At 44.1% G+C, this 16316-nt stretch overlaps 1 protein-coding gene across 1 annotated transcript in view; it reads left to right on the top strand.

The window, feature by feature from the left end:
* The first annotated feature begins 9663 nt into the window (after positions 1–9663).
* Positions 9664–16316, top strand: part of zswim8 (zinc finger, SWIM-type containing 8) — a 198279-nt gene continuing 191626 nt past the window's right edge. Inside the window, 2 exon segments of the mRNA XM_052041760.1 lie at positions 9664–9768; positions 10329–10862. Coding sequence (XP_051897720.1) covers positions 10685–10862 — 178 coding nt within the window. The 5' untranslated portion in view covers positions 9664–9768; positions 10329–10684.

Raw genomic sequence — 16316 nt, 5'->3', positions numbered from 1 at the left:
CCCCCCAATAAGTCTGTTTACAAGTCCACAGGAATGGAATGTGACCCCACAATACCTAGTCAGCTCTCCATTCCGTAATGTAACTGTCCATCTTGTAACACACCTATTGATGCATTTCTACATGTTTACTTATTGCAAGGCTGCCTTCACCCTGGTCACTTCTAAGACTGGTGTTGCAAAGGTATGGAGAGCGAGGAAGGTAGTCTTTGGCCATAGTTCGATTGACAGAGTAGATGCAGGGATAACGTTTCTCTTGGCTGGGGTGGCTACATCCAATCAGTTGATGAGTCGGTAAGATGCACAGAGCAGTGGTGGATTGAAGTTAACCTTGATATGTAAGAGAGAATTTATTTTGGGGAGGCTAATTAGGCTGGGACATGCATGGTAGGGCCATAGGGTGTATTCAGAAACAGTGGGACCTTGGTGTACAAGTCCAAGGATCCCTGAAGGTAGCAGCAAAAGTCAATAAGATGGTGAAGAAGGCATATGGGATATTTGCCTACATTAACCAAGACATACAGGGAAGTTATGTCACAGCTACATAAAGCATTGGTTGGGCCACAGAAAGAGTGCTGTGTGCAGTTCTGGTCTCCACACAACAGCAAGGATATGATTGCACTGGAGAGGGTGCAGAGGAGATTCACTTGGGATGGAGTGTTTCAATTACAAGGAGAGACTGGATAGGCAGTGTTTGTTTTCCTTCGAGCAGAGGAGGTTGAGGTGGAGCCTGGATAGTGGAGAACGTTTCCCTGTGGCAGAGGTGTCTAAAACCAGATGGAATAGGTTTAAAGTTAGGGGTAGGAGGTTTAGAGGGGATCTGAGGAAGAATTTTTCCAACCAGAAGGTGGTTATAATCTGGGGTGGTGGAGGCAGAGACTCTCACAACGTTCGAGGAGTATCTGGACAAGAACAAGAATTGCAGAAGTATAGAAGGCAACAGGTTAAGGAAAATGGAATTGGTACAGATGGGTACGTGATGATTGGACCACTCATGGCAGGCTGGAGGGACCTGTTTCTGAGCTTCATTAATCTATGATTCACCACCCTCAGGGTGAAGAATATTTTTATCAGCTAGGTCCTAATGCTTTACCCTTAATTTGAGACATTGGCTCTAGACATCTCAGCCAAGAAAAATATTATTTTTGCACATCTACTCTGTCTAGCCTCATAAGAATTCTGCATGCTTGATGAGATTCTTCTAAACTCAAGAGGATACAAGCCCAGTCTGCTAAATCTCGCAAAGGACAATCACTGCCCACCCCACCCCCTCCACCACCCACAGCTCAGAAATAAATCTGGTGCATCTTCGTTACACCTACTCCATCTCAAATGGGGGTGACACAGTGTTGTAGCGGGTAGAGCTGCTGTCTCACAGCTCCAGAGACCTGGGTTCAATCCTGACCTCTGGCACTGTCTGTGTGGAGTTTGCACGTTCTCCCTGTGATGGCGTGGGTTTCCTCCGGGTGCTCCAGTTTCCTCCCACATCCCAAAAAGACCATCTGGTCAGTAGGTTAATTGCCCACCGAAATTTGCCCCTAAAGTGTAGGTCAGTAATAGAATTGGGGGGATGTTTAGGGGAACGTGGCAAGAATAAAAAACTTGAATTAATGGAGGATCAGTGTAAACGGGTGGATGACGGTTGGTTTGGACTTAGTGGGCCAAAGAGCCTGTTTCAATGTATGACTCCATGATTAAGTCTGAAAGCACATACCACCAGGCTCAAGGACAGCTTCTATCCCATTTGACCTTACAATCTACCTCGTCATGGCCTTGCGCCTTATTGTCTGCCTGCACTGCACTTTCTCTGTAACTGTAACACTTTATTCTGCATTCTGTTACTGTTTTCCCTTGTACTACCTCAGTGCAATGTTGTAATGAAATGGTCTGTCTGGATGGCATGCAAAACAAGGTTTGTCACTGTTTCTCATTACATGTGACAATAGTAAACCAATTTACCAATTCACTAAGTATATCCTTCCTTCGGCAGGGACCTGTGCACAACATTTCAGGTGTAATCTCACCAGAGACCCATACAATTTCAGTGAGACATCTATCTTATTGTTCTCAAATCCTTTCGTAATAAAGGGCCACATACATTTTGCCTTCCAAATTTGCCTTCCCACAGTGCAGCACTCCTAAGTATCACATGATGAGTCAGTCCAGATTTCCAATTAGACTTATTGAGCATGGGGTAAATGAGTCTTGGTGTAAGTTAAGGTGAGGGTAGCAAATGTATTCCTTCTTTGCTCCTTCAATGTATGCTGATGCTTAATTTAAAAGAAGTAGACAGTGCATATTATGAAACATCGATGAAAAGTTAAAATTGCTACATTCCTCTTGTGCACCCTACCAAATTGCACTTGCCTCGATAGTTGACTGACACACCTTGAACATTTGCCAGTTTAATACTGGCTAATGCTTTATCCTCATGAGTGTAATATCTTTCTCTGCCTTCTGAACCAGAGAACACAGAACAAGGAAGCCCGGGCAGGTCAAATGGTGGGGACATTAACAAAGTGAATCGGTGCAGAGGGCTGGAGAACTGAATCTCCCAGTTCCAGCATTTGCAAACATTTGTCTTGGACAATGCAGTGAGACTCCAATAACCAGCAGAACCTGATCCCCCGGTCAACAGTGGCACAGGAAATCCAAATAAGGAATTTGTGAAGCAACTTACTGATCCCTTTCAGGATGTTCCAAAGTGTTTTTATGGCCAATTAAATATTTTTAAACCAGGCACTCCTTGATTTACAAAGTGGTCGTTTTCCAGACAAGCATTTTGTTGAGCAAAAGTTTGTAAATTAAAAAGGTGTTTTTATTATTTTCAATGTGAAACATTTGGTTGTATTCCAGTGCTCAAGAATTTTGCTAAAATAAAACCTAAACACTTGTAAATACATTGGCACAATCAGAATCAGGTTTATTATCACTGACATATGTCGTGAAATATGTTGTTTTGCGGCAGCAGTACAGTGCAAGACATAAAGATATAAAAATTACTATAAGTTACAAAAATAAATAAATAGTGCAAAAGAGGAATAACGAGGTAGTGTTCATGGGATCATGGACTGTTCTGAAATCTGATGGCGGAGGGGAAGAAGCTGTTCCTGAAAAGTTGAGTGTGGGTCTTCAGGTTCCTGTACCTCCTCCCCGATGGTGGCAATATGAAGAGAGCATGTCTGGGTGGTGAGGGTCCTTAATGATGGATGCTGCCTTCTTTGAGGCACTGCCCCTTAAAGATGCCCTTGATGGCGGGGAGGGTTGTGCCTCTTTCGATCCTGCACATTGGAGCCTCCGTACCAGGCTGTGATACAACCAGTCAGAATGCTCTCCACTGTACATCTATGGAACTTTATAAGAGACTTTGGTGACATACAGAATCTCTTCAAACTCCTAATGAAGTAAAGCCGCTGGCACGCCTTCTTTGTGATTGCATCTATGTGTTGGGCTCAGGATAGATCCTCTGAGATGTTGACGCCCAGGAACTTGAAGCTGCTCACCCTTTCCACCGCTGACCCCTCAATGAGGACTGGTGTGTGTTCTCCTGACTTCCCCTTCCTGAAGTCCACAATCAGTTCCTTGGTCTTACTGATGTTGAGCGCAAGGTTGTTGTTGCGACACCACTCAACCAGCCGATCTATCTCACTCTGGTACGCCTCCTCATCGCCATCTGAGATTCTGCCAACAACAGTTGTGTCATTGGCAAATTTATTGATGGCATTTGAGCTGTGCCTAGCCATACAGTCATTCGTGTGGAGAGAGTAGAACAGTGGGCTAAGCACACATCCTTGCGGTGCGCCTGTGTTGATTGTCAGCGAGGAGGAGGTGTTACTACCGATCCGCACTGACTGTGGTCTCCTGATAAGGAAGTCGAGGATCCAGTTGCAGGGGGAGGTACAGAGGCCCAGGACTTGAAGCTTATTGATTAGTACTGAGGGGGTGATGTTGTTGAACGCTGAGCTGTAATCGATAAACAGCAGCCTGATGTATGCATGGCTGTTGTCTAGGTGCTCCAAAGCTGAGTGGAGAGCCAGTGAGATTGCGTCCACTGTAGGCTTGTTGTGGTGGTGGGCAAATTGCAGTGGGTCCAGGTCCTTGCTCAGGCAGGAGTTAATTCTAGCCATGACCAACCTCTCAAAACACTTCATCACAGTAGATGTGAGTGCTACTGGGTGATAGTCATTGAGGCAGCTCACCCTGCTCTTCTTGGGCACCGGTATGATTGATGCCCCTTTGAAGCAGGTGGGAACCTCCGACTGCAGCAGTGAGAGGTTGAAGATGTCCTTGAACACTCCAGCCAGTTGGTCAGCACAGGTTTTCAGTACCCAGCCAGGTACACCGTTGGGGCCTGACACCTTGCAAGGGTTCCTCCTCTTGAAGGATGTTCCGACGTCGGCCTCTGAGACAGAGATCACAGAGTCGCCAGATGCTGTGGGGATTCACACAGGTGAAGTATTATTGTCCCTCTCAAAACATGCATAAAAGGTGTTGAGCTATTCAGGGAGTGAAGCATCACTGCCATTTATGCTGTTAGGTTTCACTACAAGTATCTGAAATGATAAAATATCATTTTATGAACAATTACCTCATAAATTAAGTTAATAAAAACATACATAATGTATGTCATGCACCCTTTTAGGGTACTCACCAAGAGAAACATACAACATCCTGAGGAGTGGACTCATCTATTGTAGGTATGGGGCGGCATGGTAGTGTAGCAGTTAGCGTGACGCTATTACAGTGCCTGCGATCTGGGTTTGATTCCTGCCGCTATCTGTAGGGAGTTTGTACGTTCTCCCTGTGTCTGCGTGGGTTTCCTCCAGGTGCTCTGGTTTCCTCCCACATTCTAAAGATGTAGGTTAACATGGGTTTAAAATGGGTGGCGAAGACTTGTTGGGCTGGAAGGGCCTGTTACCGTACTGTAAATAAACTTTTAAAAAATCTAAAACTAGGAGGCAGTGTCTCACCTGAGGGTCACCCATTGAAGAAAGTGATAAGACAACGTTTTTTCACATGAGAGGGTTATGAGTCTTATGAACACTCTTCCGCAAAGATTGGTCAAAGCAGAACTTTCTTTGAAGCAGGTTCCTGATAAGCAAGAGGGTGGATGTAACCGCAAGGAGGTGGGAGACCAAAACTGTGGTTTCATTCAGATCAATCATGATCTTATTGTACAGTACAGCAGGCTCAAGATGCAGGTGATTTATCCCTGCTCCTTATTGGTGGCGGTTTTGCATGTTGAGAATGGCAGTGGAGAGGTGAGAAGCAGAGTTGGCAATGGTCTTGGCATGATGGTTGTGCTTGATGGAACTTGTGCCAATGAAGTTGAGGGTTCTTCCCGTGACTCTTCCTGGATGGCTGATGAACAAGGCTTAAGGAAGGTGCTGATGGACATCAGGATAGCTTTCCTCTTCTTCTCTTCATCTGATAAAGCTGCTTATAGGGAAGCACAGCACTGACCACAGAAAGCCATATCTAATGCTGCCCTCTATATTAGGATCATTATCTTTAAAGATGGCTATTGATTTCTTGATGTCTCCCAAACCTTGTTCGTGGAAGCTGTTGTGGTCAAAGTCAAAGTTGAACTTATTGTCACATGCACAAGTACATGTGTGCACAGGTGCAATGAAAAACTTTCAGTAGCATCACAGGCACAGAGCATCATATAAGCAGCATTCACAAGAAAAACATAAATTATGTACAATGTTTACAAGGAGGAACATATTTAGAACAAAAAAAAATCTATTTTAGTGCAAAGTGATCAAACTGGTCATAGCGTTGCTCAACTGTAGTGATTAGGTTTGTGCCGGTTGGTTCAAGAAGAGAATGGTTGAAGGGAAGTAGCTGTTCCTGAACCTGGTGGTGTGGGGACTTCTGGCTTCTGTACCTCCTGCCCGACGGTAGCTGTGAGAAGATGGCATGGCCCGGATGGTGGGGATCTTTGATGATGGATGTTGCCTTCTTGAGGCAGTGCATAGATACAAGCTGTGGTGTTGTGTTGGTAGCTTTTCTCCGCCTATGAGCTCTTTGCCATGCAATTGTGGTAACTCTCCACCTCACCCATGTCTTCCTCATCAGGCAGACTTCATTTGCCAACTTGTCAAGGTCGTTCTGGAGATTTTTCATGTTTGTAAACCCATGGTAGTTGTGTTCACACTCTGGCTATCATCTCCACACACCATTCATGTTACATGGGCTCTGTCATCCCAGGAGGCACTGATGTGGTCTGTGGCTTTTTTGGTATTGCAGCCCTTGTAAATAGGATAAGATAAGATAAGGTTTCTTTATTAGTCACATGTACATCAAAACACACAGTGAAATGCATCTTTTGCGTTGAGTGCTCTGGGGGCTGCCCGCAAGTGTTGCCATGCTTCTGGCGCCAACATAGCATGCCCACAACTTCCTAACCCGTATGTCTTTGGAATGTGGGAGGAAACCGGAGCACCCAGAGGAAACCCACGCAGACATGGGGAGAACGTACAAACTCCTCACAGACAGCAGTGGGAATTGAACCCGGGTCGCTGGCGCTCTAATAGCATTACGCTAACCACTACACTACCGTGCTGCCCATTTCCTAAATAATGGGTTTGTTGTTGCTTCTGCACTCTGAAATGACATATTGCATTACATGCCATAGAGTCACAGAGTCATAGAGTTGTACAGCACAGAAACTCCCCCTTTGGCCCACCATGTCCGTACTAGTCTATATTAGTCCCAGTTACCTGCATTAGGTCAGTAGCCTTCTATGACTTGGCAATTTAAGTGCTCGTCTAGATGTTTCCTTCAAAAGTTCTGAGAGGACCTGCTCACCATCTCCTCAGGCAGCACGTTCCAGATTCCAGCTCCGGGTGTGCAGTGACAGCTGCCTGGTCCACGGGTTGTTACAAAGAAGTGATGTTAGAGGGCAAAACCACCCGAGTATTGTCAGCCATGTCCTCAATGTTAACTAGATGTCCAGGACCTTTGTTGATGATGAGCAATGCTGATTTCTAGGTTATTTCTCACACAATATTGTTCGACGAAGAGGGAAACAATGTGATATAGTCTTGGAAAAGCAGCGTATATCCAGAATTTTTTGTTAGATTGCCACACTACTGGAAGATTTTTATTTGTGCCTTAATGAAAATTGCCTTGTGAATCGAGGAAATGTTCCCTTGAGAGCTACTTTCCTACAACGATCAGGTTCTTGAACGGACCTGCACAACCCCAACCCTACCTCAGCAACGGAACAGTACAGACCACCTCTTGCACTGCCATGGACTTGTCTCTGATTGTGTCGTTTTCTTACACTAAGTTTTTGCACTCTTTTTTCTCTCTCTCTTCACTGTCTTGTATAATTTATGCATAATTATATTGTGTGTTGTCTGTGCTGCAAGTTGTTCATTGTACCTGTACCTCATCACACTTGTGCACGACAATAAATTTGACTTGACAACTGAGCTAAAGCAAAAATTCATAAATCAAAAATTCAGAAATCGAAGAGTACGTGTAAATGTTGTATTGTCAGAAACACAGCTACCAATTTGTGCACAGTAGGTTCCCACATATCACAAAGTATTGGTCGTGAGATGAATATTGGTCAGTGCACCGAATATATTCGATGCTCCCACCCCCCACCCCCACAGATGTATGGGGTAGATAATTCCAAAGATTCATGGCCCATTGAGAAATTCCTCCTTATCTCTGACTGAAATGGGTTACTCCTTATTCTGAAACTTATGCCCTTGTTTCTAGATACCCTCCACTAGTTGAAACATCCTCCCAGCATCTATCCTACCAAACCCCTCAGAATCTTATATGTTCCAATAAAATCATTCTTCTGCACTCCAACAAGTGATGACCTAACTTGGTCAACCTCTTCTCATGCATCAAGCCTTTCTACTTAGGAATCAACTCAGTGAACCTTCTCTGCACTGCTTCCAATGCAAGCACCTCTGTCCTTAAATATGGAGACAAAAACTACATGAGTACTCTAGGTTGTTGTCTCACCTGTGGCCCGTAAAGTTGCATCAAAATTTTACTACCTTTGTAATGGAGGCCAATGTACTGTTTGCCTCTCTAATTACTTGCTGTACCCACACAAATACTTTTTGTAGCAACAAACAATCTGCTGGAGGAACTCAGCAGGTCAAGCAGCATCTGTGGGGGAAAGGAATTCCTCTTTCCCCCCACCCCACCCCCAGATGCTGTTCAACCCACTGAGTTCCTGCAGTGGGAGGAACATCCTCGTTGCTCCAAATTCCAGCATCTGCAGTCAATCTCCCTGGTACGTTTTGTGTTTCATGTATTAGGGCCCCCAGATCTCTTTGTTCTACAACATAGTCTCGCTCCTTCAGAATAAGAATTATTTTATTCTTCCTTCTAAAGGGGATAATGTCACATTTTCTCACCTTGTGCTTCACCAGCCAGCTACTCAGTTAACCTTCCTACATCTCCTTGCCAGCTCCCTGTGCCCTCCTCATAACTTGCAAAGGTGCCTGTGTTTGAATCAATAGTATATTTGGCTACAGTACACTCAGTCTCTTCATCCAAACATCAATATAGATTATTACCATGTATACGCTTTCTCTGTGAGTTTCATACAAACAAGGAATTTCATTGCACCCTGGTGTATATGACAATAATCTAATTTAAATTGTATAAATCATGTGTAAAATATATCTACCTGGTTATTGTCTACCTGCACTGCGCTTTCTCTGTAGCTGTCACACTTTAGTCTGCATTGTTTTTGTTTTACCCTGTACTACCTCAATGCACTGTTGTAATGATCTGTATGAACAGTATGCAAGACAAGTTTTTCACTGTACCTCGGTACATGTGACATTAATAAGCCAATCCTATATATCATTTGTATAAAATAAGGTAAAAAAAATCACGAGGGGCATTATAGGGTGAATGCACGCAGTCTTTCCCCCAGGGTTGGGGAAATCAAGAACTAGAGGGCATAGGCTTAAGGTGAGAAGGGAGAGATTTAATAGGAACCAGAGGGGCAACATTTTTATTTGCCCGGAGGAACCCGGGCAGCATCTGCGGGAAATGGACAGTTGACGTTTCGGGTTGAGACCCTTCACCTGGACTGGAATCTTCTCACTGACCTACTAGCCCCAGTGCCATAACTGCTGGGGCAAAACAGTTCCCTTAAACCCAATGTTATTCAGAGTAGGACGGGCGCCAGAGAACGTCAAAATAAAATACATGCAGGTCATGAAAACGTTGCAAAATTTAGCATGAATCACGCATGCATTTCTAAATGGAGAAGGGGATGCTTGAAATTCTCGGCTGCAGCAACACAAATTTAAAGGATACAACAGAAAACTGTATGGCTGATACCCTTCTAGACCCCTCCCACTCTGAGCCTCTGCAAAAAATAGCGTGCTGCACGTCAGCGCTCTCATTTCCTTTTACGTATGGGAAGTGCTCGGGTTGGAGGTCGTTGTCACACAGGGAGGTAGAGGGAGAGACTGAGACACATCTCCGAGTGTGTGAGAGGGACAGGCAGGCTGGGAGAGAGGGAGAGTACAGCAGCCGAGACCCTGACCCCAGCGCTGCGTCCGGGAGTCCCGGGACCCCACGGGACCCCACGGGACCCCGAGGGGGGGTGGGGTGTGGAGGCTGTTGTTGACGGGGGGGTGGGTGGGGGGTGGGGGGAGGGTGGGAGGGACAAAGTGGTGCAAATCCAAAACCAGCTGCACACACAGACACACACAAAAAAAGAGAAGAAATCATGTGACAGAAACGGAAATGGCCAACAGCTGATGACTGGTTCAGGTGAAGTATCCATGTTTTAGAGAGAGCACCAACTCCTAATTCTTTCTACTTTATTTCTGCTGTTCAGTTACATTTTTTTCCACAAAAACGAGTGTGTGTATGTGTGTGCTGCAACTTTATGTCTCCATATCCCCCTCTCCACCCTCCTCCCCCCACGTTTTATTGGCTGACGTGAAGTTTGTGGAGCAGTGGGCTTCCCCTGTTCAATTTCACCCCGTGGAAATCGATACATTATTTGTTGCCATTCGGGGCTGTGACGTCGGATCAGCGGGTGGGGGATTCCCGCGGGGGTTTCTCTCCTCCATACCCCACCGTCTCCCCCTTGCCTCTTCCTGCATGTTTTTGCTGCCTTGTGTTCCCTTGCAAGGATCTGGACGGTGAGAGGAGACGGTGACAAGAGCCCCAGCCAGCACCCCCTCCCTCTTCCCCTCACTTCCCCAACAACAAGCATGCTCTGACACAGCACAGATCTGTTGCCCCTGGCAGGAGGGCTTTGTTTCGTTCTGTTGCTGCCGATTTTAATTTGAGGTGACCATTTTTTTCTCTTTTCTTCCCCCAAGTGCTTCCGAGAGAGAGACAGAACAAAAGGGGCAATAGTGATCGAGCAGGACAACAAAAGCAGCTTTCTAGTTCCTCATTCCGGGAGGTTTTATTTTCCAGCAGACCCATTGGGATTTGATGAAGCTTATTTTTTCTTGACGAGAGGGACTGAAGATGGCACCGGATGAATGAGTGTTATTTTCCACTTAAAATGACACTTGGGGGCTGTGTCTTATATTGACGTGCATTTGAAGAACTTCCTTAGCTAAGGAATCAAGTCTTTTGTTACCGCGTCCCTGTGTTTGTCTGCAGTTTGGATTCCTCCACACCTTGGCCGGCTTCCTTTGTTTTGCTTCCTCCTGACGCTGTCAATGTGATGGAACTAATGTTTGCTGAGTGGGAGGACGGTGAACGGTTCTCCTTCGAAGACAGTGACCGGTTTGAAGAGGATTCCCTCTGTTCCTTCATCTCTGAAGCCGAGAGCTTGTGTCAGAATTGGAGGGGATGGAGGAAGCAGTCGGCTGGTCCAAATTCGCCCACTGTTAAAATCAAAGGTGAGGCAGGTCTATTTTCACCCCCTTTTTATTCAGTGTTGTCGACAGAGTTTTATAATTTTACAGATCAACTTGACGTCAACAGTTCATAAACGTGACACGTCTAGTTACTGCTGCAAGTACATGTCATTTCCATCTCTGAAATGTAGTCTCTGCAAAGTTTACTCAGAAGAGCACTTTAATTACATTTCTTGCCTTGACAGGAAGGTGGTATGGTTCTAAACTTACACAGAGCTTATCTTTAAGAGTAAAATACAATATTAGATTGCGGTCATCTTGAACTTCATTTGCCTGGTTTTTGTTTTGCAAACAAGAATTATTTGGCATATTTGGAGAGGGACTATTAATTTGATGTGCATTATTTATGGGGGGCCATGTGTTCTTGAAAGTTCTGTAGATTTATAATTCACTAGTAGTGTTTTATCACATCATTATTGCAACGTTGTGTGAATGACTGACACTTAGTGCCATCCAGGCTTCCACCCTGCAAATTTATTTGCAGGCTGTGCATGTTTTCTCCTGTTTTCTTTGAGAGTAAGAAATCTAGATGCATGCATTTGGTTAGTTGCTTCATGGTTCTTGTTAGTGGTAAGGTTTGCCCTTGGGGCCAGTCTATGCCTTTATCTTCCTGTAGTGATTATACTGCCATGTCAGTTTTTATTGCTTTACTACTGTACTTTTGCCAAGGCTCTTTACCCTGTATGGCCTGTGAACTCTTCCAAAATTCTGTTGACCTCCTGCTAACTTGCCCAGAGTTCCACACTGGCAATGCCTTCGTGCACACTGACTAACTCTGGCTTCCTGTTTGGTGATGCCTGCATTTTTTAAAAAAAAATTCTCCACCTTGTTTTCAAATTCCTCCATCTCTCCATAAACATCTCCAGCCCTTCAACCCACTTGGATCTTGGTGCTCCTCTAATTCTGACTTCAAGCATTCCTGAATTTATTTGCTCTACAGTTGGAGGTTGTACCTTCAGCTGCTGGGGCCAGAAGCCCTGGAATTTCCTCACTAAACCAGCCAGTCTCTCTTCCCATAGAGACTGTCCCTAAAACCTACCTCTTTGAGCTTTTGGTCACATACTGATATTGCCTAATATCAAATTTTGTTAATGTATCTATGAAGTATCCTGGGATGTTTTACTGTATTAATGCAAGGGTCCATACTTGCTATTTTTATAGCTGAATTTAAAATTGCATTGTAGTTATTTGGACAATCATCCTTGACAGACAGTTAAGATGGTGGTGGAGAGGAGATATGGAAAGAAAAGGCCAGGCTTGAAGCTTGCATGAGGCAGATCAAGTCGTGACAGTTTTTCACAACAATTTGTGCAACGTTTGAGGACTGGGAGAGATCATAAAAATACAGAATCTATGTGGAAACTACCTGAGCAACTACTTCAGGCAGTTTTCTTTAGAATGACTTGTAAGGTGTTGTTGGAAGTGTAGTTTTTGTTTTAAACTGCATGCTTCTTGAACATTTTGCATCTTTTTGAGGTGCAACTAAATGATTAGATAACATCTTGGAAAACCTAGTCCTTTTTGCATGATGTATGCAACATGGGTGTTATATTTGGTTGGCTGCACTTAAAGCAACTGAACTTTTGAATATGATTTTCCAGTCAACATTCAGTATGGCCCCCTCTCTTAGCATAAGAGTGAGAGAGGAACTTGGTCACAAGCAAATTCTAACTGTGACCAACTCCGTTGTAAAGAAATGGGAGTCAAGTCGAGTTTATTTATACATGTGTGCACAGGTGCAATGAAAAACTTACTTGCAGCAGCATCACAGGCACAGAGCAGTAGTGATACAGTACAAGTTTTGTTTCCAAGCATAGCATTTAATTGAAGAAGTGTGTATTATTCTAGAGCTGTCCCAATGCAATGAGGCACAAACCTAGAGAACTAAATGTGTGAGTATTGAATATACTGTAAGTGTGGAGGGTTTGGTTTTGAGGAGTATACATGTTCCTTTAATTGTACACAGAAGTTCAGTTTTAACCTGTTGAAATTATTTCAAAACAGTCATTTTGTTTTTTGGAAGATTCCATTGAAAAGGTCACATGAAGTTAATTATGGTCATAGAACCTGGGGCTGTATTGATTTAACCTAAATTCTTACAGTGGAACATGTCTGAGAAAAGATTTAAAAACGCAAAGATAAGGACTGGTTCCTCCAAATATTGGGAGGTATTAAAGTACGCAAAGCTAAAATAAGACTTCAGATACTGGAAATCAGAAATAAAAACAGAAAATACTAGAAACACTCAGCAGGTCAGGCAGCATCTATGGAGAGAGAAACAGTTAACGTTTCAGGTCAGTGACCTTTCATCTTAACTGTTCTAATGATAGGTCATTGACTTGAAACATTAACTCTCTTCCTCTCTCTACAGATGCTGCCTGACCTGTTGAGTATTTCCAGCATTTTCTGTTTTTAATTGAAGTACTAATGTTACTAAAGGTCCAATTTAATGTACTAAATATGCCAACATAGAGAAAAAACAAACTCGATCACAGTGCTTTAAATTCTTCATATCTTGGTGAAGGGGGGGTTGCAATTCTTTGTGGCTCACCTGTTCAGGAGTTGTACAAGCGGTCTCAGGGGAGTTCGGTCCCTCTACACACTGTTCATCCCACAGACAACATCTGCTGTTCTGTGGAGATTTGGGTTCCCAAAGTTAAAATGGAGTGGGTCTGCCTCACTGGTTTTTACTTTTACAAGTAACAAGAAATTAAGTCACCTATCTTTTGAGCCTAAGTAAACACTTTGGAGTGTTGTTACTGTTGTGATGTGGAAGGTGGAGTTTGAATGTGTTTTCCTATCCCCACATAGGAGGAATGGTAATGTGTGTATCCCCCAATGTCATTGGTTATTTTTATCTGCTGGGGTAGGTGCTGTCAGTTTTAGTAGTTCCCTTCCCTTCAGCTCAAAACATGCCCTCTGAAAAAGAATTCCAGCTCAGACAAATCTTTATTTTTAAAAGCATTCGTACGACGTAGAGAGGAGACCCCAGAATGCACTGGTAGCACAATGTATACGTTGCTGGGCCAGTAAACGGAGGCCCGGACTAGTGATGGCAAGACTCGAGTTCAAATCCTGGGAAATTTAAACTCAGTTAATTAAATAAACTTGGAATAAAAGCTACTGTCAGTAGTGCTAACCATGAAACTACTGGGATGTCTTTTTTTTTATTCAGGAAAACATCCTGTTTCTTTAGGAGAGGAAGTCAAGCAACCTTATAACTTGTATCTGACTCCCAAGTTCACAGTGATCTTGTGGATGAGATCTGTATTTGACTGCTTTCTTTCACCATTTGCATGGGGTCTTCCCTGCCTGCTCTTAGTTGCTCTGTGAGGTGTCCTGACAAGCTTTAAAGTGGTTTAGGGATGGGTAATGACTTCTGTCCTTGTGAGGAATCCCTCCATGAACAAATCAAAGAAGAAATGGCCCATTATTCCTTCACAGCTGGTCTGAAACAGGTACCACGTCCTTACAATTTCCAACAGTCCACCTTTTAAAATAAAGAATATTTTAAGTCCATGGAGCGTAGGTGACTGAGGAGTGACCTTATAGAGGTGTATAAAATCATGAGGGACATGGGTAGGTTGAATGCACACAGTCCTTTTCCTGGCGAAAGGGAACTAAAGACTAGAGGGCATAGGCTTAAGGTGAGAGGGACTGGAGGGTCAACTTCTTCATGCAAAGGATGTTGCATATATGGAACGAGCTGCCAGAGGAAGTAGTTGAGGCAGGTACAATGGCAACATTTAAAAGATACTTGGACAAGTACATGGATAGGAAAGGTATAGAGGAATATGGGTCAAATGTGGGAAAATGGGACTAACTTTGACAGGAATCTTGGTCAGCATGGACGAGTTGAGCTGAAGGGCCTGTTTCTGTGCTGTATTAATCTAATTTTCTTTTGAAAGTTGTGTTGAGTTTACTTCCGCCAAATTTCAGACAGCACATTCCAGACAGTAACAACTCTGCATAGAAAAATTCTCTACACCACTCCCTGCTGTGCTCTTTGCCAATTATCTTGCATCTTTATGGCCTTGTTACTTCTTGCCACTGGGAACAGATTCTCCCTTTCTACTCCACAAGAAAGCCTTCCCATATTTTTGAGCACCTCTAAGTCTCATCTAGACCTCCTTTGTTCCAAGGAGAACAACATCAGACTCCTCGGTGGCTGCTGCTGCATTACTGGGTCTGGGTCACAGAGCTTCTAGTGCAGTGGTGCTGTGGGGGTACCTGTACCAGAGGAAGCTCACTGGTTCAAGGAGCTGATACCCTACCTTCCCAAAGGCAGGTAGGAATGGGCAATAAATGCTGATGTTGTCAATGTTGTGCAGATCCCATCAAATCAATTAAAAAGGGAGTCTGTGTAATGGAACTCCTCTCCTGGTACCATTGGGATAACTCCTCACTGAGGTGATGCCTTTCTAAGGTGTGTGTGTGTCTGCACTGGGACCACATTTAATGATCAGTGTGCAATCCCAAGAATGAGTTGAGTCGAATCGAGTCAACTTTATTGTCCTGAACACAAGTATGGTGAGGTACAGGTACAATGAAAATCTTGCTTACAGCAACCTCACAGGCACGTAGTTACAGACAACACACAGAACATAAATTATACACATTTAAATTAGGTTGTTATTGTCACGTGCATTGAGGTACATTGAAAAACCTGTCTTGCATACCATTCATATAGATCAATTCATTACAACAGTGTATTGAAGTAGTACAAAGGAAAACAATAACAATGCAGAATAAAGTGCAGTGCAGGTACACCAAAAAGGTGCAAAAGGTCCTAACAAGGTAGATCGTGAGGTCAAGAGTCCATCTTATTGTACTAGGGAACCGTTCAATAGTCTTATAACAGCGGGATAGAAGCTGTCCTTGAGCCTGGGTGGTACGTGCTTTCAGGCTTTTGTACCTTCTGCCTGATGGGAGGGGGGAGAAGAGAGAATGTCAAGGGTGAGTGGGGTCTTTGAGTATGCTGGCTGCTTCACCCAGCCGGCAAGAAGTGTAGACAGAGTCCATGGAGGGGAGACTGGTTTCCATAATGTGCTGAGCTGTGTCCACAGCTCTCTGCAGTTTCTTGCTGTCATGGGCAGAGCAGTTGATGTATCTGGATAGGATGCTTTCAATGGTGCATCAATTAAAAATTGGTGAGGGTCAAAGGGGATGTGCCAAATGTCTTGAGGAAGTAGAGGCGCTGGTGAGTTTTCTTGGCCCTGGCGCTGAGAGATGGGCCTTAGTTACAACAGTGCGTGTGGGTTCTGGACCACCTGCTCCATGGATTGGCACAGCCTGAATCCTCTGGTCTCTCACATTGCCTCTTGTCTACGTGGTTGGTCCAGGGCAGGCTATTGGTGACGTTCACTCCTAGGAACCTGAAGCTCTCAACCCTCTTGACCTCAGCACTGTTGATGTAAACAGGAGCAGAACAATGAA

This window comes from Pristis pectinata, chromosome 30 (assembly GCF_009764475.1).
Source record: "Pristis pectinata isolate sPriPec2 chromosome 30, sPriPec2.1.pri, whole genome shotgun sequence".
Taxonomy (NCBI): Eukaryota; Metazoa; Chordata; class Chondrichthyes; order Rhinopristiformes; family Pristidae; genus Pristis; species Pristis pectinata.
Note: the sequence above shows the minus strand (reverse complement) of the source record. Positions and strands in the feature narration are given on the sequence as shown.